Source organism: Colletes gigas, unplaced genomic scaffold (assembly GCF_013123115.1).
Source record: "Colletes gigas isolate AHSC1104 unplaced genomic scaffold, ASM1312311v1 Colletes_gigas_Sc00015, whole genome shotgun sequence".
In the NCBI taxonomy this organism is placed as follows: domain Eukaryota; kingdom Metazoa; phylum Arthropoda; class Insecta; order Hymenoptera; family Colletidae; genus Colletes; species Colletes gigas.
In genome coordinates, this window is record NW_025106644.1 from 2,283,783 (window position 1) to 2,310,544 (window position 26,762).

Sequence of the window (26,762 nt, forward strand, 5' to 3'; positions counted from 1 at the left end):
GGCCTTCAAATTGTTGACTGTTATATCTGAGATCGTATTTCAGCTGTTACAAGAGCAAGAAGGAAAGACACACACTCGTCTTCTTTCTCGATTTCCCGAAGTTGCGCGAAGTGCCGAGCTCACGTACACGTGGCTCGGTAGTGTATGCCTGCTATCCCCACCACTCCATTAAACGCTAAGGAAGTTCGTCGTTACTAACGTCGACGTCGCCTGCACTCAATTACGCCATATCTGGCCACGCTGTGCGCATGTCACGTTTTATCACGTACGTTACATACGAGCCTGAAATCGCATACTTAAAGTGACGTTTCTATCGTGCAAATGCGAAAACCATCCTATAATAATAATAGCAGTCACCTGTGAGGACTCAGCCCGGAAATATATCCCCAATCAAACGTAAATTTCATAACTACGCACGATCGACGACTGTTCCTGTTTGGTGGAAATGTCATTGAAAAAGTAGACGCGAAATTCTTGCAATTCTGGCCCCGATCGAAGCGAACATGAAAACGGGCCAAAGCGATGGGTAAGAAAATGGCGGTATCGTTAGAAAATCGTTACAGCTTGTAAGTACTTCTGTGCTGTAGTCTATGCCTACTACAGTTCGTCATCACTCGTGTGACAGTTCATCCTGGAGCGGGGGTCGACCGATCACCCGCTCAAGATTTTAAAGATTTTGCGATACCGATTGCCGCGGGATGGGTGACTCCTTGGACGGCTCCGGGGAACCGTCCCCGGAGTCTCAGATTGTTACGGTCGTGGGTTATTGGGAGTTTGCTAATTATTTAAAAAAGGTCGTGATGGTACTTCTGCCCGACGAAGATGTGGTACCACCCGCGTTCGTTTCTGCTCTCGACGACAAGAACAATCAGGAGTACGTGAAAAAATTTTTGAACGACTCACAGGTGTGGGCGCTTTACATACAAAGGAATTCCAGTAAAGGTGCGTAGGCCAGAAAACGATATTTCCGATATTACTGTACGGATTCGCCGTTTGCGAATCTTCCACTCTGCCCCCGTTGCGATATCCTCCATTGCGGTCGTCCGATACAACGGTACATTAAGCCGCGGCGACAGGAAACGTATTCTGAAAATTAATGTGGCACTTGCCGTCCCCATGCATTTGCATTTCTCCCGATTATGACTCACGCCTTGATATAATCGATACGCGTAACGACATCGCTACATTGTTTTCGATGATACATTGTACACCGTATTTTATCATTGTCGTAAAAATGCGCCGGTGCGCAATGTTTCGCGCCGATAATGCTTTCATACACATTTACGTTCGAAGGCGAATTTTTTCACGTTGGCTTATCAAGGGGAAAAGAAAACAAATTTTCCTACGACCTATTTTCATGAATATTACGCATCTTCTGTCCATATCGTATCTAAAAAATAATTCATTTTCAAAAAGAAGTTCTTCAAACTTAAACAAAAATCTGTGCGATTTATGTACGAATTTATTATAATTATTCTGATTAATTTATCAGCTTCTACATTGCAAATTGTTGCTTTTACTTTGTGTAATGTTTAACACGTTCACTGCCAGATCAAAATCATAATATTCTGCGAAAGTAAAATTTTTATTTTAAACCGTTGTGAGCTACTTAACCTAAAATTTGTTTCAGTATTTATTTATTTCCCTCGACGTCGTAATTTGAGAATTAATTTTTCTAATATCGTAATGGTGAATACTGTCAAATTAATACTTTAATTTGTTATCTTTCAGAGGAAGACAGCAATGAAGCAGACGAAGAGAAAGAAAATTGTGTTTTCTATATATCGAACGAGATACATTTTACTAATCCTAAAATGGCCTCCTTAGTTATAACAAAGCGTGGAGCTATAGTCGAAGCCGATAAGACTATCCATTCGCAATTGCGTCTAGTAACGTTCTCGGACGGACCGCCTTACGAAACTTTGCACGCTATAAGCAAAACTATGGCTCCGTATTTTAAGAGCTACGTGAAGGAAACAGGTCGTGCGGACCGAGACGGTGATAAAATGGCACCAACCGTGGAAAAGAAGATAGCAGAACTCGAAATGGGTTTGTTGCATTTACAACAGAACATAGATATTCCTGAAATTTCGCTGCAAATTCATCCAGTCGTTGCACAAGTGATTAAACAATGCGCCGAAGAGAATCGCAAGCCTAAAGTTGCTGATTTTGGCGATAAGGTTGAAGATTCAACATTCCTGAACCAGTTGCAGAATGGTGTCAATAGATGGATAAAGGAAATTCAAAAGGTAAGTAATTTTAAAACATTCGTATACGTCTTGTACCATATTGTCATAAATTTCATTTGCGTAGGTCACCAAATTAAATCGTGATCCAGAGTCGGGCACTGCTCTTCAAGAAATTTCATTCTGGTTAAATCTGGAGAGAGCGTTGCACCGGATACAAGAGAAACGAGAGAGTATAGAAATATCTTTGACTCTGGATATACTCAAGCATGGAAAGAGATTCCATGCGACGGTTAGTTTTGATACGGACACTGGGTTGCAACAAGCTCTGGCTACAGTCAACGATTACAATCCATTGATGAAGGACTTCCCAATTAACGATTTACTATCGGCAACGGAACTTGAAAGAATACGGATCAGTATTCAGCAAATTTTTATGCATATACGGAAAATTAGAAGCACAAAGTACCCTACTCAGAGAGCACTGAGGCTGATAGAAGCCATCTCCAGAGATCTAGGGCAACAACTCCTCAAAGTGTTGGGCACAAGAAGATTAATGCACATTCCATTCGACGAGTTCGAGAAAGTTATGGGACAGTGTTTCGAAGTATTCAACGCGTGGGACGACGAGTACGAAAAATTAACGGGATTATTGAGAGACCTTATAAAGAAGAAACGCGACGAACATATGAAAATGGTATGGAGGATCACGCCTATGCACAAGAAGTTGGAAGCCAGAATGGAACATATGCGACAGTTCCGTCGACAGCACGAACAACTCAGGACAGTTATTGTTCGCGTACTTAGACCCACAGTACTTCAGAGTAATAATACCGCCACGTTGGAGAATCCTGATAACGATAAAGCCGAGTTTGCTTTGGACGCGGCGGACGCAAATGCCATCAGCGAAGTAAATTTAGCGTACGAGAACGTGAAAGAGATCGACTGCCTCGATATTACCAAAGAGGGTCTTGAATCCTGGAAAGCTGCTGTACATAGGTACGAGGAACGCATAGAAAGAGTCGAAGCAAGGATCACAGCACACCTGAGAGATCAATTGGGTATCGCGAAAAATGCAAACGAAATGTTTCGTATCTTCTCGCGTTTCAACGCGCTCTTCGTGAGACCGCACATTCGAGGCGCCATTAGAGAATACCAGACACAATTGATACAGAGAGTAAAAGACGATATCGAAGCTCTGCACGAAAAGTTTAAGGTATAAGAAACCTGGACTTCCGAAAGATTTTATAAATTTCGGTAAACCTTATGTTTAGGGGAGACAGCTCTATGATCTTGACCTTGATTCATGTTGTCAAGGTCACCCTCTTGAGTAACATCCAAGAGATTTTAGTTGTTCGTTTTTTATTAAGAAGTTATTAGCATATTTTATTAAAAATGGTGTTGGTATTAGTTAGTGTAGTTTTTTGGGGGGTTCTGGGGGATTTAGCCCCCCAGTCAGCAAAACGAATTTAATATGATACTGTTCAACCCATGGGGGATGTTTTATTTTATGCTCCGCAGGGCTCGTAGAACAAAATTCCATATTCTTGTTTTTTGTTTCCGGTAATTTTTATATACTAATAACTTTTTAATAAAAAACGAGAGGTAGCTATACAGTAACGAGTAAAACTGAACACACATACATTTTAACAAAAATAATTTTGTATTCAATATTTGCATATTAGAATACAAGAAAGATAAAATACTTAGTATTATCTATAATATTCTGGCTCTTCAAAACAAATTAAACATTTCGGATTTTGGTACATTTAATATTTCGTTCATAAACCTTTAACCTTGATAATTGCTTCAACATGTTTAGACATTATTACATTTTCACAAAAATTACAGTTTAAATAGCCAATAGTCACCATTTTTTACGCATGACGAGTATACTCGTCAATCACAGCTAACTGGGTAAGTATGCCCAGAAATTTTCAATCGGGTTTATGTCTAACCTTTGAGCAGGCCATTACCATGGTTTGAAATAGTTGAGTTTGCAGCCAATTCTTAGCACAATGCCTAGGAGCGTTATTGGAATACAACATCAACTCTGATACTAGCATATTTTCAATTGTTTCTAATAAATCTTTTTCTAAAGTTTCCTTATATGTATACTGGTTCACCGTACTCTTCTATTCGGTGTAGTGATCCTACATCATACGCAGTAATACACTCCCTCACTATAAGTGACACACCATGAAATTTCATTGCTTGTTTCACATGACGTGGTATAAGAGGTTCGTCTTGCTTTTTCCAACACCAACAACATCCATCCGATGGCATTCGATTGATTTTTGATTCATTGGAAATAATTACTTTTTTCCAGCTTAAATGTTTCCTTGAAAAATTCAGACAGACCTTGACATTCTGTTTTTTCTTCTTAATTGCTGTAAAATTGGCTTCTTTTAATGCTCTCCGAGATGTCCACTTACTAATTTCCTTTCCAACATCGCTTTCTAACAGCTTTATCTTGTCAATCTTCTCTTATCCTGACAAGATAATAATTTTGGACGGTCTCCAAAAGATGCAGGGACTTAATTACATTTTCTCTGTATTGTATGTACAATACCCTGACTAACAGCAAATTTTCTAGCAATTACTTCCGTTGCTAAACTCAATTTTAATTGGAAAATGATGTTATTCTTTATATCTTTAGATAGTGATTTCATAATGTTATATTGATGCAATTCTATTGCACCAGAGTATTGCGAAACTGTAGTATCAAGTATACCCAAACGTATCGAAGCAAATTTTCAAGGTTGAAAGTTTATGGACAAAATATTAAGTGTACCAAAATCTGAAATGTTTACTAAAAATTAGTTGCTGTGCAAAACCGACAACGCGAAAAGAAATTATAACAAGCTAAATAATAATATCACAAATGTTAAATTTGTTTTGAAAAGCCAGAAGATTGTAGATAATACTATTTTGTTTCTTTTGCATTCTAACTGCAAATATTGAATAAGAAATTATTTTTGTTAAAATGTATGTGTGTTCAGTTTTGCTCTTCGCTGTAACTTTTTGAGGGACGCTCAAGAGTGTGACCTTCATAAATTATGTGAACGTTATGGTCACATTGAGTATACGTATACGCAGAGTCTAGTGTAATATTAATAACTTTTTAACATTCAGGAAGGGTGACCTCGATAACATATGTCATGGTTAAGGTCATCGCAGCTGCCTCCCCTAAACGTAAGGCTCACCTAAACTTCAACTAATTATTGCGTTACAGGTTCAATATGCACAAAGCAAATGTTGTAAAATGAGCATAGTCAGAGACTTGCCTCCTGTCGCTGGATCCATTATCTGGGTTAAACAAATAGATTACCAGCTCACGATGTACTTAAAACGGGTTGAGGATGTATTAGGTAACTATTGAAATTATCTTGTACGTTTCGATGGAGTATTCATTTGATTTTCTTCGTTAGGTAAAGGATGGGAGAGTCACATCGAAGGGCAAAAGTTGAAGGCGGATGGTGACAGCTTTCGCATGAAACTGTCTACTCTGGAAATATTTAACGAGTGGGCGCGGAAAGTGCAACAAAGGAACCTCGGCGTTACCGGGAGAATTTTTACAATAGACAATGTACGATCGCGTACGGGACGCGGGAACGTGTTGAAATTGAAAGTGAATTTCCTTCCTGAAATTATCACGTTATCGAAGGAAGTGAGAAACTTGAGGAATCTCGGTTTCCGTGTACCGTTACCTATTGTTAATAAAGCGCATCAGGCCAATCAACTGTACCCGTTCGCGATCAGCCTGATCGACAGCATCAGAACATACGAGAGAACTCTCGAGAAGGTAATCCTTCGTTGTGTGTTTCTCTTAATTTTTATCACACAATTTCTAAAATTTACGTAAGATTTTCAAGAGACATTCGTCGTTCTAGTAGCAACTAAGTTTCATTTTCTAGATGTTTCTGCACCGTGATTTATCATTGTTACAATAACGCAAGATATTTAAATCTTGAAGATATGAATTTTTTTTAAAATAGAAAATAATAGGAAATAGAGCCAGGTTAAAGGTTTACATATTAGTAATACTGATATTTCTAATTTCTTGGATCTCCAATATTTTTAGCTTACCAATTGGAGTCCCCACTGCTCCGCATTGAAGGTAGTCATACATGATGCTTTCAGGCATTATGCATCTTGCCTACATTTGCAAATTATTATTGTATGCCTGCTTAGCTCTTGTAGAAGAATATGTACTGCAAGATGATACGATTTTGTTTTAGTATACAATGGACAATTTAAAGAAACTAGTACGAGTCCGTCTGAAGTATGAGTAGGTGAATTGTATGGATGTGCGGGGGGACCTGGATAAATTGGAGTCTTTTCTTTTCATTTTCAATGAAGATTATCCGTAAACTTTTGATTCGATGAACGAAAAAAGTAACGCGATTTCTCTTCCGTTTGGTTCGAAATTTATAGTGTTTAATTTTTATTTAAAAGGTTTGGCTATCCGCACATTCCGAAAGTTGCTTGTAATTGATATGGTGACATCTTGTGTTTCTCTGTTTCTGTAATATTTAAAGCGCAGATAAAAATTATCGTACGATTTCTTAGCATCGGCTATGAACATGTAAAACTTTTGTTTGCATTCTTTGTAATGTACATTATTGAATGATGAATCGTAATTTATGTCGTAAAATTGTATTGGTATTTCCAGTAATGTGTTTTTTGTCGATTACGTTTCATAATTTCTGGTTTCTTCCTAGATCGAAGACAAGGCCAGTATCGTGCCTTTGGTCGCTGGGATGCGCAACGACGTTCTGTCGCTTATTTCCGAGGTAAATTTTCATACTAAACTATGAAGAGTATACTCGAATAAACGGGTCAAATGTGACCTTGAACCAAAGTTGACATAAGATGAATCCATCGATAGAGAATCAAAATCAAACATTCTGTGCCAAGTTTCAACCCTCCATCTTGTTCGGAAGGGTAGTTATGGAGGAAATTCGGATTATCGAATTTGTGCCTGTTTTTCGTATTTAATCGAGTTCGAAAATTACGTAAAAAATCTAGTACATCGAGATACGTGTTTGAGAATTTTTTTCGATTTTTCGATTCCAAATTGTAGGCGTGAAAAATTAAAAATGCAGGAAAATACCGATTTCGTATTAAAGCCCTGGGAAAAATTTTAATGGGGGATTCTGGAGGCCAAAATAAGACGAAAATTAAGAATACTAATTTGTTGATGGAGGCTTCGTTAAAAAGTTATTAACAGTCGACAGGGGGGAAGTCCCCAAATTTTTCGACGAAAAAGAAAAATTTCAAATCGTCCTAAAAAAATTATTTTCGGTTGTAAGGGTCAATTGCAATCATTTTTTATGATTACACATACCCTTGAAATCCTACTCACTTTCGAGAAAAAAATTCGAGTAGGTATTGAAATTTCCAGACGAAATTAAAAAATTTCAAATCATAATAAAAAAATTATATTTAGTTACAGAGGTTAATTACAAGCATTTTTGGTGAATAGACATACCCCGAAATTTTATCCAGTTTCGAGAAAAAAATTCGAGTAGGTATTGAAATCTTCAGACGAAATTAAAAAATTTCAAATCATAATAAAAAAATTATATTTAGTTACAGAGGTCAATTACAATAATTTTTGATGAATAGACCTACCCCCGAAATTCTACCCAGTTTCGAGAAAAAAATTCGAGTATGAACAGAAATTTTTAGACGAAATTAAAAAATTTCGAATCGTTCTGAAAAAATTATACTTAGTTACAGGGGTCAATTACAAGCATTTTTGGTGAATTGACTTACACCGAAAACCTACGCACTTTCGAGAAAAAAATTCTTTATCGAAAATTTAATGTGAGATGCTTCTTTAAATTTCATGCGAATCTTTAAAATGTCATAATTCCTGAACGGATTGGAGGATTTTAATTTTTCAAAATCCAAACAACGCGTATTTTACTGGAGAATATGTAGAAATTCTAACAATATTGAAAAAGTTGTTCCTTGACACCGTAAACTGAAAAAAACCCCCCCAAAAACTGATCCAATTTTCAAACGACCATAACTCCTACAATAGTGAAAGTATCTCATTGAAATTTTTTCCTGAAGTAGAGCTCGCGGATACCTACAAAAAAGTATTAAACAACTTTTCTATAGGGCGCCAAACAAAATTATTAAAAATCAAAAACGAATCTTAAGAAAAATTGATAGAGGGGAAGTCCCTAAATTTTTCAACAGAAAAAAAAAAAATTTCAAATCGTTCTAAAAAAATTATTTTCGGTTGCAGGGGTCAATTGCGATCATTTTTGGTGAATACACAAACTCTTGAAATCCTAGCCACTTTCGATAAAAAAATTCGTGTAGGTACTGAAATTTTTAGACGAAATTAAAAAATTTCAAATCATAATAAGAATTTAATGGGAGATTCTAGAGACTAAACTAAGATGAAAATCAAGAATATCTATTTGTTGATTGTGGCTTCGTTAAAAAGTTATTAACAGTTGCCGATCTAGGCAACACAGAACACTATCTGGCACAGATTGTTTCATTTTGATTCTCTATCGATGGATCCATCGTAAAATTTGATTCAAGGTCACATTTGATCCCTTTGCATTACTTTTCACTCATTAACTCTTCATACTCAGGGAATCGCTCTCATCTGGGAAAGTTATAAGTTGGATCAGTACGTGCAACGTCTATCAGATGTCGTCGTCTCGTTCCAAGAAAAAGTGGAAGACCTGGTGGTGGTCGAGGAACAACTGGACGTGGACGTTCGTTCCCTCGAAACATGTCCATACTCGGCAAACACCTTCGCCGACATACTTTCAAAAATACAAAAGGCTGTGGACGAGCTGTCCTTAAAGAACTACTCCAACTTGAATATCTGGGTAGCCAGACTCGACGAGGAGGTAGAAAAGAATTTAGCCGCCAGATTGGAAGCTGGAATAAAGGCGTGGACCGACGCTCTTACCGGTCAGAAGAAAGAAGTTGATCTTAGTATGGACACCGATGCACCGTCTCAGCCAACGCACAAACCTGGCGGCGACCCAAAGATTCAGAATCAGATTCACGAAGTTCGCATAACGAACCAGACCATGTACTTGTATCCGAGCATAGAGGACGCTAGGTTCCAAATAATGCAACAGCTGTTCGCGTGGCAGGCGATCGTCACCTCGCAAATGCGTCTCCAAAGCTCGAGGTATCAAGTAGGTCTGGATAAACCAGAGTCTGGCACCTACAGGAACCTTCTCACGAAATTGCCCGCTGGTAAACAACCTCTGGAGGCAGCCTACAACGCGGTCGAGTCCAAAATGAGGGACGTGGCCGATTACGTGGACCAGTGGTTGCGTTACCAGGCGCTCTGGGACCTGCAGCCGGATAATTTGTACGGCAAACTGGGCGAGAACATAAACTTGTGGATGAAATGCTTGAACGACATCAAGAAAACTAGAACCACCTTCGACACGTCCGACACCAGACGCGAATTCGGCCCTGTTATAATCGGTTACGCGAAGGTGCAAAGCAAGGTATCCTTGAAGTACGATTCGTGGCACAAAGAGACGTTGGGTAAGTTTGGTACTCTACTTGGGAATGAGATGTCGAGCTTCCATTCGCAAGTATCGAAGTCCAGAAGCGATTTGGAGCAACAGTCCATCGAGGCTGCCAGCACATCAGATGCAGTTGGGCTGATAACTTATGTGCAATCTTTGAAACGTAAGATGAAAGCGTGGGAGAAGCAAGTGGACGTGTACCGCGAGGGTCAGAGGATATTGGAACGCCAGAGGTTCCAGTTCCCGTCCTCGTGGCTGCACGTGGACAACATCGAGGGCGAGTGGGGAGCATTTAACGAGATACTGAAGAGAAAGGACACGAGCATACAAACGCAAGTAGCCTCGTTGCAAATGAAGATCGTCGCGGAGGACAAGGCGGTCGAGATAAGGACCTCCGACTTCCTGAGCGACTGGGAAAGAGGCAAACCAGTCGAGGGTCATCTGCGCCCGGACGACGCGTTGCAACAGCTGCAGCTCTTTGAAAGTAAATTCGCTAGGTTGAAAGAGGAGAGGGACAACGTGGCGAAGGCTAAAGAAGCTTTGGAGTTGCAAGAACCGGGAGGAGTATCCACCAGCGAGGATAGGATGCAAGTGGTGTTCGAGGAGCTTCAAGACTTGAGAGGCGTTTGGTCAGAACTGTCAAAGATATGGTCTCAGATCGACGAGACCCGCGAGAAGCCTTGGCTGTCCGTTCAGCCGAGGAAATTACGTCAACAATTGGACACGATGATGGCGCAGTTGAAGGAACTACCCGCCAGACTCAGACAGTACTCTTCATATGAATACGTTAAGAAGATGCTGCAAAGTTACACGAAAGTCAACATGTTGATAGTCGAATTGAAGTCCGACGCTTTGAAGGAGAGACACTGGAAGCAACTGACGAAGCAGCTTCGAGTCAACTGGGTGCTGAGCGAGCTTACCCTCGGCCAAGTCTGGGACGTGAACCTGCAGAAGAACGAAGGAATAGTCAAAGACATCATCCTCGTGGCGCAGGGTGAAATGGCGCTGGAAGAGTTCTTGAAACAGGTCCGCGAGTCCTGGCAAACGTACGAACTGGATCTGATAAATTACCAAAATAAATGTAAGTTGATTCGCGGTTGGGACGACCTCTTTAACAAGGTCAAAGAGCACATCAATTCGGTGGCTGCGATGAAGCTGTCGCCCTACTACAAAGTCTTCGAGGAGGAGGCGTTGACTTGGGAAGAGAAACTGAACAGAATCAACGCGTTGTTCGACGTCTGGATAGATGTACAAAGACGTTGGGTGTACTTGGAGGGTATCTTCTCGAGCAGTGCAGACATCAAAACGCTGTTACCCGTTGAAACGTCTCGTTTCCAGAGCATCAGCTCCGAGTTTCTAGGTCTGATGAAGAAAGTGTCGAAATCCCCTATGGTCATGGACGTTCTGAACATTCCTGGCGTGCAGAGGGCGCTGGAACGTTTGGCTGACTTGCTTGGCAAAATACAGAAAGCTTTGGGAGAGTATCTGGAGAGAGAACGTACCTCGTTCCCGCGGTTCTATTTCGTGGGAGACGAGGACCTGCTGGAAATCATTGGCAACAGTAAGAACATCGCCAGGCTGCAGAAGCACTTCAAGAAGATGTTTGCAGGCATAGCAGCTATTCTCCTGAGCGAGGACAACACCATTATTACAGGCATAGTGTCCCGCGAGGGGGAGGAAGTACTGTTCCAGAATCCAGTGTCTACCGTGGACTATCCCAAGATCAACGAATGGCTGACCCTCGTCGAGAAAGAGATGAGAGTCACCCTGGCGTCGAGTTTGGCAAGAGCAGTACAGGACATCAAGCAGTTCAAAGACGGTAACATCAATCCACAGGCGTTCATGACATGGTGCGACTACTACCAGGCACAGATCATCGTCCTGGCTGCTCAGATCTTGTGGTCGGAGGATGTCGAGGCGGCTCTGCACGAATCCCAAAACGATCCAAGCAAGAACCCCTTGGAAAGAGTGCTGTTGCAAGTGGAGGGCACGTTGAACGTTCTGGCGGACTCTGTCCTCCAAGAGCAGCCTGCTTTGAGGCGAAAGAAGCTGGAGCATTTGATCAACGAGTTCGTGCACAAGCGCACAGTGACCAGAAGATTGATCGCTAACAACGTCTCCAATCCAAAGGCGTTCGAATGGCTGTGTGAAATGAGATTCTACTTTGACCCTAGGCAGACCGAGGTTCTCCAACAGCTCACCATACACATGGCGAACGCCAAGTTCTTTTACGGGTTCGAGTACTTGGGGGTGCAAGACAGGTTGGTGCAGACACCTTTGACGGACAGGTGTTACCTGACGATGACCCAGGCTTTGGAGGCTCGTCTAGGTGGCTCTCCGTTTGGACCAGCCGGAACAGGAAAGACAGAGTCGGTGAAAGCGTTGGGCCATCAGCTTGGAAGGTTCGTGTTGGTGTTCAATTGCGACGAGACCTTCGACTTCCAGGCCATGGGTCGCATCTTCGTTGGTCTCTGCCAGGTCGGTGCGTGGGGTTGCTTCGACGAGTTCAATCGTTTGGAGGAGCGTATGCTCTCCGCTGTCTCTCAGCAAGTGCAGACCATTCAGGAGGCATTGAAGAGCCAGATGGAGGGGAAGAAGGAAGGAATGCTCTGCGTGGAGTTGGTTGGCAAGCAAGTGAAAGTCTCCACGGACATGGCGATCTTCATCACCATGAATCCAGGCTACGCTGGACGATCCAATCTTCCCGACAACCTGAAGAAACTCTTCAGGTCGTTGGCCATGACCACGCCGGATAGACAGTTGATCGCTGAGGTGATGCTCTTCAGCCAAGGATTTAGGTCTGCTGAGAAACTGGCGTGCAAGATTGTACCATTCTTCAAGTAAGCTTCTCAGATTTCAAAATTACCTTTTTTAAAATATTGTTAATCCGAAACATGCTGTATCTGCAGGCTGTGCGACGAGCAACTGTCTGATCAGTCCCATTACGATTTTGGTCTTCGAGCTCTGAAGTCAGTGCTCATTTCCGCCGGAAATGTCAAACGTGACCGCATCCAGAAGATCAAGGAAGGCATGCAGAATCGCGGCAAGACGAACATCGACGAGGCCTCGATCGCTGAGAACTTGCCCGAGCAAGAGATCCTCATCCAATCCGTTTGCGAGACAATGGTGCCAAAGTTGGTCGCTGAAGATATTCCACTACTGTTCAGTTTGCTGAACGATGTGTTCCCCAATGTAAATTACACGCGTGCAGAGATGAAAGGCAAGTTTACATGCTTTGCACCTTGCATGAGCTCAACAGTGTCTTTTCTAACAAGTCAAATCTTTGCAGGATTGAAAGATCAGATCAGAAAGGTGTGCATGGAGGAGTATCTGGTGTGTGGCGAGGGCGACGAGCAAGGAGGAGCTTGGCAAGAAAAGGTAACGCAAAACACCAGAGTATCGATCACTGTAAATAATCATTACATGCATTACCCTCGGCATGCAAAACTAGTATAACGATTGAATTTTTTTTTTTAAATTGCCATGTTTTCCTAACGTCTAAATTGTTTATCGCACTCTCAGGATATGATCGGTGAGACCTGGCTAGGAAAGGTGAGAGAAAGTCTGAACTGTCTGTGATCAGTATCGCATGATTTTGTATCTTTTTACTTTCCCTAGATGTATTGTACCCTGTCTCGTAAATTCGCATGAGTATCATCCTCGTCCCCTTTCGATTGGTCGTGGTTTCTAACGATGCTTCGGTTTAGGTACTGCAACTCTATCAAATCTGCAACCTGAACCATGGACTGATGATGGTGGGGCCCAGCGGTTCTGGTAAAACAATGGCGTGGAAGGTGCTCCTGAAAGCTCTGGAGAGATTCGAAGGAGTGGAAGGCGTTGCACACGTCATTGATCCAAAAGCAATCAGCAAAGAGACGTTGTATGGTGTGCTGGATCCAAATACCCGCGAGTGGACCGACGGTCTCTTCACGCACATCCTCCGTAAGATCATCGACAACGTGAGAGGAGAGATCAACAAGAGACAGTGGATCATATTCGACGGGGACGTTGATCCCGAATGGGTGGAGAATCTGAACTCCGTGCTGGACGACAACAAACTGCTCACTTTGCCAAACGGCGAACGTCTGAGTCTACCGCCAAACGTGAGGGTCATGTTCGAGGTGCAGGATCTGAAGTACGCCACGTTGGCCACCGTTTCTCGTTGCGGTATGGTTTGGTTCTCCGAGGACGTGCTGTCCACGGAGATGATATTCGAGAACTACATGCTACGTTTGCGTCACATCCCGCTGGAGGACGGCGAGGAAGACAATCTGAGCAAAAAGGCATCTGAGAAGGAGGACACGGTGTCACCAGCGTTGTCCGTGCAGAGGGAAGTCGCCAGCATCTTGCAGAGCTACTTTGCTCCCGATGGCTTGGTAGTGAGATGCTTGGAGTACGCCATGAAGCAGGAACACATAATGGACTTCACTCGTTTGCGTGCACTGAGCTCCCTGTTCTCCATGCTGAACCAATCTGTACGCAACGTTCTTCAGTACAATCACTCTCACACTGACTTCCCCTTGCCCAGCGAGCAGCTGGAGCGTTACATGCCAAAGTGTCTGGTGTACGCTCTGCTGTGGAGCTTCGCTGGCGACGCGAAATTGAAGGTCAGATCCGATTCCGGAGACTTCGTCAGGTCCATCACTACCGTGCCTCTACCGACGCAGAGTAACATTCCTATCATAGACTTCGAAGTCAGCATTCACGGCGAATGGTTGCCTTGGAGCAACAAGGTACCTCAGATCGAAGTGGAAACGCACAAGGTAGCTAGTCCAGACATCGTCGTACCCACTCTGGACACCGTCAGGCACGAGAGTCTGCTGTACACGTGGTTGGCGGAGCACAAACCAATAGGTAAGTAGCCTATTTTTACAGATTTGAGTAAGACTATACCTTTATTCTTATTGCAGTGCTTTGTGGACCACCTGGGTCCGGTAAAACCATGACTCTCTTCTCCGCCTTGCGAGCACTGCCCGACATGGAAGTCGTTGGCCTCAACTTCTCGTCAGCCACCACTCCCGAGCTGCTGCTCAAGACCTTCGATCACTATTGCGAGTACCGTAAAACACCAAACGGCGTTGTACTGTCCCCGGTGCAGCTGGGCAAATGGCTAGTCCTGTTCTGCGACGAGATCAATCTACCTGACATGGATAACTACGGAACGCAACGCGTGATCTCGTTCCTGAGACAGTTGGTAGAACACAGAGGTTTCTACAGAACCAGCGACCAGGCGTGGGTCACTCTGGAAAGGATCCAGTTCGTCGGTGCTTGCAATCCTCCGACAGACCCTGGCAGAAAACCCCTAAGTCACAGATTCCTACGACACGTTCCAGTCATCTACGTCGACTATCCGGGAGAGACGTCCTTGAAACAGATCTATGGAACGTTTACTCGCGCTATGCTCAGGTAGGATCAGAGGATCAGAGGTGAAAAGAAGAGGTTTTGATTCCTAATATGATGTTTCAGATTAACTCCTTCGTTGAGGGGCTATGCAGAACCGTTGACGAACGCCATGGTGGAGTTCTACCTGGCGTCCCAGGAAAGATTCACTCAAGACATGCAACCGCACTACGTCTATTCCCCGCGTGAGATGACCAGATGGGTACGCGGGATCTGCGAAGCCATCAGGCCTCTCGACAACCTGTCGGTGGAGGGTTTGGTGCGCTTGTGGGCCCACGAGGCCCTTCGACTCTTCCAAGACAGACTGGTGGAGGATACAGAAAGAGCCTGGACCAATAAAAACATAGACACCGTCGCCATGAAGCACTTCCTGGGTGTAGACAGGGAGAGAGCGTTGGCCAGGCCCATCTTGTACAGCAACTGGCTATCCAAGGACTATGTACCAGTCAATAGGCAAGAGCTACGAGATTACGTTAGGGCAAGGCTGAAAGTATTCTACGAAGAAGAGCTAGACGTGCCTTTGGTGCTCTTCGACGAGGTTCTCGAACACGTTCTTCGAATTGACAGAATTTTCCGTCAGCCTCAGGGACACTTATTGCTAATTGGTGTCTCTGGCGCTGGTAAGACAACTCTGTCCAGATTTGTTGCGTGGATGAACGGTTTGTCCATATTCCAAATAAAGGTACAATCTTATTTACAATTCACTCGATCCTCGTGATAAAATTTAACGTCTATCGTTTCAATAGGTGCACAATAAATATACCGGCGAAGATTTCGATGAAGATTTGCGCCAAGTGCTGAGACGTTCCGGTTGCAAGGATGAGAAGATAGCATTCATTCTCGATGAGTCCAACGTGCTGGATTCTGGCTTCCTGGAGCGAATGAACACGCTGCTCGCTAACGGAGAGGTGCCTGGTCTCTTCGAAGGTGACGAGTATACAACCTTGATGACACAGTGTAAGGAGGGCGCTCAGCGCGAGGGTCTCATGCTGGATTCCAACGAGGAGCTGTACAAATGGTTCACCGGTCAAGTCATGAAGAACTTGCACGTGGTGTTCACGATGAATCCAAGCACGGATGGCCTCAAAGACCGCGCCGCGACCTCGCCCGCGTTGTTCAACCGGTGCGTGTTGAACTGGTTCGGCGACTGGTCGGACGACGCGTTCTTCCAAGTCGGCAAGGAGTTCACCAGCCGCGTGGACCTTGAGAGACCCACCTGGAAGTGTCCAGACTTCTTCCCGTCCGTCTGCTCGCTGATCCCCTCTGTACCATCGCACAGAGACGCGGTCATAAACGCCTGCGTCTACGTCCACCAGACTTTGCACAAGGCAAACGCTAGGCTGGTGAAACGGGGCAGCAGAACCATGGCGATCACGCCTCGCCACTACCTGGACTTCATCAATCACTTCGTGAAACTCTACCAGGAGAAGAGGAGCGACCTGGAGGAGCAACAGCTGCACCTGAACGTCGGTCTGAGCAAGATTGCTGAAACGGTGGAGCAGGTGGAGGAGATGCAGAAGAGCTTGGCTATAAAGTCTCAGGTAAAGTCACCGTTTTGTAGTTGTTCTTTGCAAAGAGATTAACGAGTGGTATTTTTCAGGAGTTGCACGCGAAGAACGAGGCCGCGAATGCAAAATTGCGACAGATGGTGAAGGACCAGCAGGAGGCGGAGAAGAAGAAGGTGCAGAGCCAGGAGATTCAGCAGCAGTTGGCTATACAGACGGTGGCCATCAACCAAAAGAGGGACGACGTTGTGGTTGACCTGGCGCAGGTCGAGCCAGCCGTGATCGACGCCCAGAATGGTAGGTTGTTTGTTGCGATAATCGCGACGATGTCAAAACGAGACACTCCCATTTATTTGCAATTGTGACACGTGTCCCACGTCGCGCTGAAACCGTTATAATGAGCGTAGCTGTCAAGGGGATTAAGCGGCAGTATCTTGTCGAAATACGATCGATGGCAAATCCCCCCAGCATCGTAAAGCTGGCTTTAGAGTCGATATGCCTGTTGCTCGAGGAGAACGCTACCGATTGGAAACAGATTCGCGCCGTCATTATGAAGGATAGCTTCATACCGACCATCGTCAACTTCAACACGGAGGCCATCACGTAAGGAAAATACCAATTATTCAGTGATTGCTGAATGTTCGATACTCGCAACCTGGGAACCTACCGAGGCAAAACCGTTACCATAACCGCTTGACACATACATGTCATGTAATTTTGGCTGGATACACTTGTTTACGTATGGTCACGTTCTTATGAGCAACTAGAAAGATGGTAATTGGTTTTTGTGATGATTGTAAGGACGTGATACGTAAATGCGTATACACTGTGTAAATAAAGTATCCGTGATCTCTAACTTTATAGGTCAGCTGAAAATGACGCGCCCCAAGCCTGCTGCGGAGCTTTTTTCTTACAATAACATTGTAACTTTTCTAATTGCACCATGCCTGCACTTGATTTGTCACCACTGTACTATATAAAATTCGTTTCGTTTTTTCCGTATAGCGGTGAAATCGATAAAGAAACAGCATTTAGTCGAAGTACGGTCCATGGCGAATCCGCCGGCGACCGTGAAGGTCGCGTTGGAGTCTATCTGCTTATTGCTCGGTGAGAATGCCAGTGACTGGAAATCTATCCGCGCTGTCATCATGAGGGACAATTTTATCAATACTATTGTCTCTAATTTCAGTACAGAGGCCATTACGTAAGCATGCATTCTCACTGTTTTAGTTTCTTTCCTTGAACGAACGATACAAGTTCTTTGACCTTAGGGATCAGCGAACACGGTACCTTCGAATACTTTTTTGAAAAATCAATTCTCCAGGCGGCAAATAACGCGTAACACTAATACTCGTTGTATGTATGTACAACTAATCTCTGTGCTTGCTGATCTCGAATCTAAAAAATGAAATTTAAAAAAACGAAAGTCCAACGAAATTCACAAAGCACAAACTACTATTAAGAGCATGATGTGAACGATAAATGCCAAACTTGTTACTAACCGAAGTTTACGTGTATAATACAGTATACTAAAATGTTGCTTAAAGTTCCGGTTTTTCGTTCGTTAACCAAGCGTATCTAAGGCAAAGAAATAGATCTAGTTGATGTTTTTTAAAAATCGATATTGATTCGTGAATGTTTATCTAGCGACGAGGTGAGGGAGAAAATGAAGAGTCGCTATCTGAGCAATCCCGACTACAACTTTGAGAAAGTGAATCGAGCCAGCTTGGCTTGTGGACCGCTGGTTAAATGGGCCACCGCGCAGGTAATTATATTTTACACGTTTAAATTTAATAATCAAATACAGGGTCGCCAACTTTAGGAAAAATTTTAATGGGAGATTCTAGAGGCCAAAATAAGACGAAAATCAACAAATTGATATTCTTGATTTTCGTCTTATTTTAGCCTCTAGAATCTCCCATTACAATTTTTATTATGATATGAAATTTTTTAATTTCGCCTAAAAATTTCAGTACCTCCTCGAATTTTTTTCTCGAAAGGGGGTAGGATTTCAGGGGTAGGTCTACTCACCAAAAATGATTGTAATTGACCCCTGCAACCGAAAATAATTTTTCTAGAACGATTTGAAATTTTTTAATTTCGTCTAAAAATTTCAGTACCTACTCGAATTTTTTTCTCGAAAATGGCTAGAATTTCAAGAGTTTGTGTATTTACCAAAAATGATTGCAATTGACCCCTGCAACCGAAAATAATTTTTTTAGAACGATTTGAAATTTTTTATTTTTTTTTGTTGAAAAATTTAGGGACTTCCCCTCTGTCAATTTTTCTTAAGATTCGTTTTTGATTTTTAATAATTTTGTTTGGCGCCCTATACAAAAGTTGTGTAATACTTTTTTGTAGGTATCCGTGAGCTCTACTTCAGAAAAAAATTTCAACGAGATACGTTCACTATTGTAGGAGTTATGGCCGTTTGAAAATTGGAACAATTTTAGGGGGGTTTTCCTCACTTTGCGGTGTCAAGGAACAACTTTTTCAATATTGTTAGAATTTCTACATATTCTCCACTAAAATACGCGTTGTTTGTATTTTGAAAAATTGAAATCCTTCAATCCGTTCAGGAGTTATGACATTTTAAAGATTCGCATGAAATTTCAGGGAAGCACCTCCTTAGATTTTCGATAAAGAATTTTTTTCTCGAAAGTGCGTAGAATTTCGGGGTACGTCATTTCACCAAAAATGCTTGTAATTGACCCCTGTGACTAAGTATAATTTTTCCAGACCGATTCGAAATTTTTTAATTTCGTCTAAAAATTTCAGTACCTAATCGAATTTTTTTCTCCAAAACTGGATAGAATTTCGTGGTATGACTATTCACCAAAAATACTTGTAATTGACCTGTGTAACTAAATATAATTTTTTTATTATGATTTGAAATTTATTATTTCGTCTGAAAATTTTAATACCTTCTCGAATTTTTTTCTCGAAAGTGAGTAGGATTTCGGGGGTATGAGTATTCACCAAAAATGATTGTAATTTAGCCCTGCAAACGGAAATAATTTTTCCAAAACGATTTGAAATTTTTTAATTTAATTTTTTAATAACTATTCAATGAAGCCTCAATCAAAATTTTAATGGGAGATTCTAGAGGCCAAAATAAGACGAAAATCAAATATTAACAAATTAGTATTCTTGATTTTCGTCTTATTTTGGCCTCTAGAATCCCCCAATAAAATTTTTCCCAGGGCTTCAGTAAGAAATCGGTATTTTTCTGCGTTTTTAATTTTTCACACCTAGAATTTGGAATCGAAAAATTGAAAAAAATTCTTGAACACGTATCTCGATAACCACAATGCACCAGATTTTTTACGTAATTTTCGAACTCGATTAAATACGGAAAACAGACACAAACTCGGTAATCCGAATTTTCCCCATTAACCCAGACCAATTTCGTATTGAAAGCTTGGTAAAAATTTTAATGGGGGATTCTGGAGGCCAAAATAAGACGAAAATCAAGAATACTAATTTTTTGATGGAGGCTTCGTTAAAAAGTTATTAACAGTCGACAGGGGGGAAGTCCCTAAATTCGATGAAAAAAAAAAAAATTTCAAATCGTTCTAAAAAAATTATTTTCGGTTGTAGGGGTCAATTGCAATCATTTTTGGTGAATACACAAACTCTTGAAATCCTACCCACTTTCGAGAAAAAAATTCGAGTAGGTCCTGAAATTTTCAGACAAAATTAAACAATTTCAAATCGTTCTAGAAAAATTATTTTCGGTTGCGGGAGTCAATTACAATAATATTTGGTGAATAGACCTACCCCTGAATACCTACCAACTTTCGAGAAAAAAATTCGAGTAGGTACTGAAATTTTTAGACGAAATTAAAAAATTTCAAATCGTAATAAAAATTTTAATGGGAGATTCCAGAGGCTAAAATAAGACGAAAATCAAGAATACCAATTTGTTGATGGAGGCCAATCCCCTATTAAAATTTTTCCCGCGAGTGACTGAACACCCTGTATATTCAACTCATAACATTTACCATTTTCAGATCGAGTATGCGGACATGTTGAAACGAGTAGAACCCCTGAGGGACGAGCTCCATTCGTTGGAACGTCAGGCTGAAACAAACATGCAGAAAGGCGAGGAAGTGAAGAATTTGATCGCCCAATTGGAACAGAGCATAGCCTCCTACAAGGAAGAATACGCTCAATTAATCTCTCAAGCTCAAGCCATCAAAGCTGACTTGGAGAGCGTGCAAGCCAAAGTAGATCGCTCTATTGCTTTGCTGAAATCCTTGGGAATCGAAAGGGAACGATGGGAAGCAACGAGCGAGACATTCAAGAGTCAAATGTCTACAATAATAGGAGATGTTCTCCTATCATCCGCCTTCCTAGCCTATGCTGGATACTTCGACCAACACGTAAGCATTCAACAGTAGCTCAATCGCCAGTTCAATTGTAACATTCCTCTTCAAAGAGTAACAAAACACTATTTTCTGTTCTACAGTACCGACAAAATCTATTCAGTACCTGGTGCCAACATCTGCAATACGCGAATCTCCATTTCCGACCTGACATAGCAAGAACAGAGTACCTCTCGAATCCTGATGAACGTCTGAGGTGGCAGGCGAACGCCTTGCCAACGGACGACCTCTGCACAGAGAATGCCATCATGCTGAAACGCTTCAACAGATACCCACTGATCATCGACCCATCCGGTCAAGCGACAGAGTTCATAATGAACGAGTTCAAGGACCGAAAGATCACGAAAACGAGCTTCTTGGACGACTCCTTCAGGAAGAATCTCGAGAGCGCTCTGCGCTTTGGTAATCCTCTGTTGGTGCAAGACGTAGAAAACTACGACCCGATACTGAACCCTGTCCTGAACAGAGAACTGAGAAGAACAGGTGGACGTGTACTGATCACCCTCGGTGACCAGGACATCGACCTTTCACCGTCCTTCGTCATCTTCTTGTCCACCAGAGATCCCACCGTGGAGTTCCCGCCAGACATCTGCTCGCGTGTCACCTTTGTAAACTTCACCGTCACCAGAAGCTCCCTGCAGAGCCAGTGTTTGAACCAAGTCCTGAAAGCAGAGCGCCCGGACATCGACGAGAAGAGGTCCGACCTGTTGAAACTGCAAGGCGAGTTCCACCTGCGGCTACGGCAGCTCGAGAAGTCTTTGCTGCAGGCGCTGAACGACGCCAAGGGGAAGATCCTCGACGACGATTCCGTGATCACCACCCTGGAAACGTTGAAACAGGAGGCTGCAGACATCAGCAAGAAGGTGGAGGAGACGGACAAAGTGATAGCAGAGATAGAAACAGTCTCACAACAGTACATGCCCTTGTCACAAGCCTGCTCCAACATGTACTTCACTATGGACAGTCTGAATCAAGTGCACTTCTTGTATCAGTATTCTCTGAACATGTTCTTGGACGTGTTCACATCCGTGTTGTCTCAGAACCCAAGGCTGTCCAATATATCAGACTACACGCAGAGGCTGTCGGTGATCATCAGCGACCTGTTCTCCGCCTGTTACGAGCGCGTAGCGCGCGGGATGCTGCACACCGATAGGCTAACATTTGCACTGCTATTGTGCAGAATACATTTGAAGGGTATCGCCACGGAGTCCACGTACGACAGCGAGTTCACGTTCTTCTTACGGGGCAAGGAAGGTGTCCTGAACATCCGGGGACCCCTCGCGCCCAATCTGAGCTCTGAGCAACAGGAAGCCATGATGAGGTTGAGCCTCAGGCTACCAGCCTTCAAGAAACTGGCGGAGAAGATACAAGAGAACGCTGAATTTAACTCGTGGCTGCAATCGCCGACCCCTGAGACCTGTGTGCCAAAACTGTGGAACGAGGAGAAGCCGTTGACACCGACTGGGACAGCTATGCACCAGCTGTTGATCATCCAAGCGTTCCGACCGGATCGCGTGATAGCTGCTGCGACGCTGGTGGTCACGTCCGCCCTGGGTGAATCCTTCATGGCTGCTGCAGAGGCGGAACTCGACTTTGCGTCTGTGGTTGATAACGAATTGAAGGCCACGGTGCCTGCCTTGCTGTGCTCAGTGCCTGGCTTCGACGCGTCGGGTAGAGTAGACGATCTGGCCGCTGAGTCGGGCAAGCAAATAGCCAGCATCGCCATTGGGTCCACGGAAGGGTTCAACCAGGCCGACAGAGCTATAAACATGGCCGTCAAGGCTGGCAGATGGGTGTTGCTGAAGAACGTGCACTTGGCCCCGCAGTGGCTGGTGCAGCTGGAGAAGAAGTTGCACAGTCTTCAGCCGCACGCCAGCTTCAGGCTGTTCTTGACCATGGAGATCAGTCCAAAGGTGCCGGTGAATCTGCTCAGGGCTGGCAGAATATTCGTCTTCGAGCCACCGCCAGGCATCAGAGCAAACCTATTGAGGACCTTCAGCACCGTACCAGCGTCGAGGATGATGAAAGCGCCCAACGAGAGGGCCCGTCTCTACTTCCTGTTGGCCTGGTTCCACGCTATCGTTCAGGAACGCCTTCGTTACGCTCCACTAGGCTGGGCCAAGCATTACGAGTTCAACGAGAGCGACCTGAGAGTAGCGTGCGACACTCTGGACACCTGGATAGAGACCACAGCTATGGGCAGAACCAACTTGCCTCCGGAGAAGGTGCCCTGGGACGCTGTGGTCACGCTGCTCTCTCAGTGCATATACGGTGGGAAGATCGACAACGACTTCGACCAACGTCTGCTGACGTCGTTCCTTAGAAAACTGTTCACACCCAGGTCCTTCGAGGCTGACTTTGCCCTAGTTGCTAATATAGACGCTTCGCAAGCGAGTCAGAGGAACATCACCATGCCAGATGGCACCAGGCGCGATCACTTCCTCAAGTGGATCGAGTCGCTGTCTGACAGGCAAACACCTTCCTGGCTAGGTCTACCGAACAACGCGGAGAAAGTGCTGCTCACCACCAGAGGAACCGACTTGGTGTCGAAGTTGCTGAAGATGCAGCAGCTGGAGGACGAGGACGAGTTGGCGTATTCGAACGAAGAGTCACTGGACACGCCTACTAAGGCTGAAGCCGATGGTCGACCCTCGTGGATGAGGACGCTCAACAATTCAGCCTCCACCTGGCTACAGTTGCTTCCCAAGAACCTGCCAACCCTGAAGAGAACCGTGGAGAATATAAAGGACCCTCTCTACCGCTACTTCGAGAGAGAGGTGAACAGTGGCGCCAAGTTGCTGCAAGATGTGATTCACGATTTGGAGGACGTAGTCTTAATTTGCCAGGTACTCTTTCGACTGTTATTGTGGCATTTGGTAAATTGCATTTGTAACTTTTTATTCGATTTTTAGAGCAAGAAGAAGCAGACCAATTATCACAGAACCATGTTGTCGGAATTGGTGAAGGGCATTTTACCTGGTCGCTGGAGACGCTATACCGTACCGAGAGGTTGCACGGTGATACAGTGGATAACCGATTTTAGTCATAGAGTGTCTCAGTTGCAAGAGGTCTCGCGACTGGTGTCTCAAGGAGGAGCGAAAGAGATCAAGGTAGGTTTTGGGTTCTTTGTATGACTTATTATAGATAATCTATCGATTCTATAAAATCATAGATATTTATATATTATCAAGCTATAGATATATATTTATAAATAACTATAGATATTAAACTAATAGATTTATACATACTCATTATTTATAATGTAATTATTAATCAATATTTTATGACCCTTTGTTGAGACTTTGTGTTTTTTCTCCAGAGTTTTCCCGTTTGGCTCGGTGGGCTGCTGAATCCTGAAGCGTACATCACGGCGACGAGACAATGCATAGCGCAGGCGAACAGTTGGTCGCTCGAGGAGCTTCAGTTGGACGTGACGATTGGAGACTGTGATAATATCGCGACCGACGACTGCTCGTTCGCCGTTACCGGTTTGAAGCTGCAAGGAGCACAGTGCAAGGACAATCAGCTGTATCTGACGTCCACCATAATGACCGACTTACCAGTTACCATGTTAAGATGGATACGCTCAGCCACCGACGAAGTCCGCAAAGGCAAGCTCTCGTTGCCGGTTTACCTGAACAGCACGCGTACCGAGCTGCTGTTCACCGTCGATTTAAACATCGCTCCTAGTCAAGATCCTCACAGTTTCTACGAGAGAGGAGTCGCCGTTCTTACATCCACCGCTTTGAATTAATATCTTTAATACTAGTTAATTGTATTTGCCTCGCGGGAGCTAGTCTCCCGGAACCGTTTTAATTCCGTATCGAGATGGGATATTTAAAAAAAAAGAAATAACATAACGATGAAATTACTTTGCAACGACTTAATTATCATGTATGATTCGGGAATGGGGAAAATGGGCTACCACGAAGCTACTCTCCGCATATAGTGTAAGGATTTCATGGAGATATTTATTTGTCTGTCCTTTTTTTTTTTTTTTTTTCTAATAATTATTTATGACCTAACCATTTAAGGAATACCGATTTTTCATTCGATATAGAATAGTAGTATGTTTCGTCGATGCTAGCTCGCGCAACTTTGCATTAAATCCTTCGTGGAGAGACGTTTGCCCATTACTCGTGACGTAATAAGTAAAATATACGTATGGTAAAGAATATTATTTAAACGCATCAAGAGGGTTATCTTTCTGCACATTTTGTAAGCGTGTAATGAAACGAAAATGCTCTGTACGGCGATTTTAGCATAATCGATGAAAGTGCATGACATCCGTGTAAGGGTCGTCGTTTCGATAACGAGGTTGTAATATACATAGTTTATTTAGTTTTATATACGTTCGAAACTGAAAGACCGCTTTCTGTAACAAAGATACGTTGCGTTCGCTTATGTGTAAGTACCAAGGTACTGTAGAATTTATATTATTTGAATGGCATCTAATAAATAATTTACCATGCTACGTAAGCGTCGTTAACAAGATTCCAAATTGCAGAGCTAATATACATTAAAATTTTGACTGAGGCTGCATTGAATAGTTACTAAAAAATTAAATTAAAAAATTTCACGGCCATAACTCCTATAATAGTGAACGCATCTCATTGAAATTTTTTTTCTCTAGTAGAGCTCACGGGTACCTACAAAAAAGTATTACAAAACTTTTCTATAGGACGTCAAACAAAATTATTAGAAATAAAAAACGAATTCTTAAGAAAAATCGACAAAGGGGAATCCCTAAATTTTTCGACGAAAAAAAAAAATTACAAATCGTTCTAAAAAAATTATTTTCGGTTGCAGGGGCCAATTGCAAGCATTTTTGGTGAATACACATAACCTTGAAATCATACTCACTTTCGAGAAAAAAATTCGAGTAGATATTGAAATTTTGAGACGAAATTAAAAGTTTCAAATCATAATAAAAAAATTATATTTAGTTACAGAGGTCAATTACAAGCATTTTTGGCAAATACACATAACCTTGAAATCCTACGCACTTTCGAGAAAAAAATTCTATATCGAAAATCGAAAGTTTAAAATGTCATAACTCCTGAACGAATTGGAGGATTTTAATTTTTCAAAATCCAAACAACGCGTATTTTAGTGGAGAATGTGTAGAAATTCTAATAATATTGAAAAAGTTGTTCCTTGACACCGTAAAGTGAGGAAAACCCCCCTAAAATTGGTCCAGTTTTCAAACGACCATAACTCCTACAATAGTGAACGTATCTCATTGAAATTTTTTTCCGAAGTAGAGCTCACGAATACCTACAAAAAAGTATTACACAACTTTTCTATAGGGCGCCAAACAAAATTATTAAAAATCAAAAACGAATCTTAAGAAAAATTGACAGAGGGGAAGTCCCTAAATTTTTCAACAAAAAAAGAAAAATTTCAAATCGTTCTAAAAAAATTATTTTTGGTTACAGGGGTCAATTACAAGCTTTTTTGGTAAATACACATAACCTTGAAATTCTACCCAGTTTCGACAAAAAAAATTCTTTATCGAAAATCTAAACTCTTTATGGAAATGTAAACTCTTTAAAATCTTTATCAAAATACAAACAACGCGTATTTTAGTGGAGAATATGTAGAAATTCTAACAATATTGAAACACTTGTTCCTTGACACCGTAAAGTGAGAAAAACCCCCCTAAAATTGGTCCAATTTTCAAACGGCCATAACTCCTACCATAGTGAACGTATCTCATTGAAATTTTTTCCCGAAGTAGAGCTCACGAATACCTAC

The 26,762-nt window shown here is 42.7% G+C and overlaps 1 protein-coding gene across 7 annotated transcripts; it reads left to right on the forward strand.

Moving 5' to 3' along the window:
- The first annotated feature begins 190 nt into the window (after positions 1-190).
- Positions 191-25,471, forward strand: LOC122400014 (dynein heavy chain, cytoplasmic). 7 transcript variants are annotated; one of them, XM_043401177.1, is made up of 22 exons: positions 191-265; positions 351-942; positions 1,732-2,249; positions 2,314-3,402; positions 5,422-5,557; positions 5,618-5,991; positions 6,911-6,982; positions 8,807-12,552; positions 12,622-12,932; positions 13,002-13,090; positions 13,235-13,264; positions 13,420-14,566; positions 14,623-15,118; positions 15,179-15,794; positions 15,859-16,653; positions 16,713-16,914; positions 17,623-17,821; positions 18,265-18,382; positions 20,631-21,002; positions 21,089-23,851; positions 23,918-24,115; positions 24,325-25,471. In XM_043401177.1, the coding sequence occupies exons 2-22, from the start codon at positions 699-701 to the stop codon at positions 24,757-24,759; spliced, it is 13,950 nt and encodes a 4,649-aa protein (XP_043257112.1). In that variant the 5' UTR covers positions 191-265; positions 351-698; the 3' UTR covers positions 24,760-25,471. The 7 variants fall into 7 exon arrangements, with proteins under 7 accessions (XP_043257112.1, XP_043257115.1, XP_043257113.1 ...); XM_043401180.1 differs by lacking the exon at positions 191-265 and adding an exon at positions 6,271-6,306 and having other exon boundaries at positions 294-942; XM_043401178.1 differs by lacking the exon at positions 191-265 and having other exon boundaries at positions 294-526; positions 588-942.
- Positions 25,472-26,762: the final 1,291 nt, after the last annotated feature.

Bases quoted from the DNA above. Each gene is read 5' to 3' on its own strand.
- LOC122400014 (XM_043401180.1), top strand. From the start codon at position 699: ATGGGTGACTCCTTGGACGGCTCCGGGGAACCGTCCCCGGAGTCTCAG. The intron at 6,307-6,910 runs GTAGTCATACAT...GTTTCTTCCTAG, and splicing joins CCCACTGCTCCGCATTGAAG to ATCGAAGACAAGGCCAGTAT. The intron at 23,852-23,917 runs GTACTCTTTCGA...TTCGATTTTTAG, and splicing joins ACGTAGTCTTAATTTGCCAG to AGCAAGAAGAAGCAGACCAA.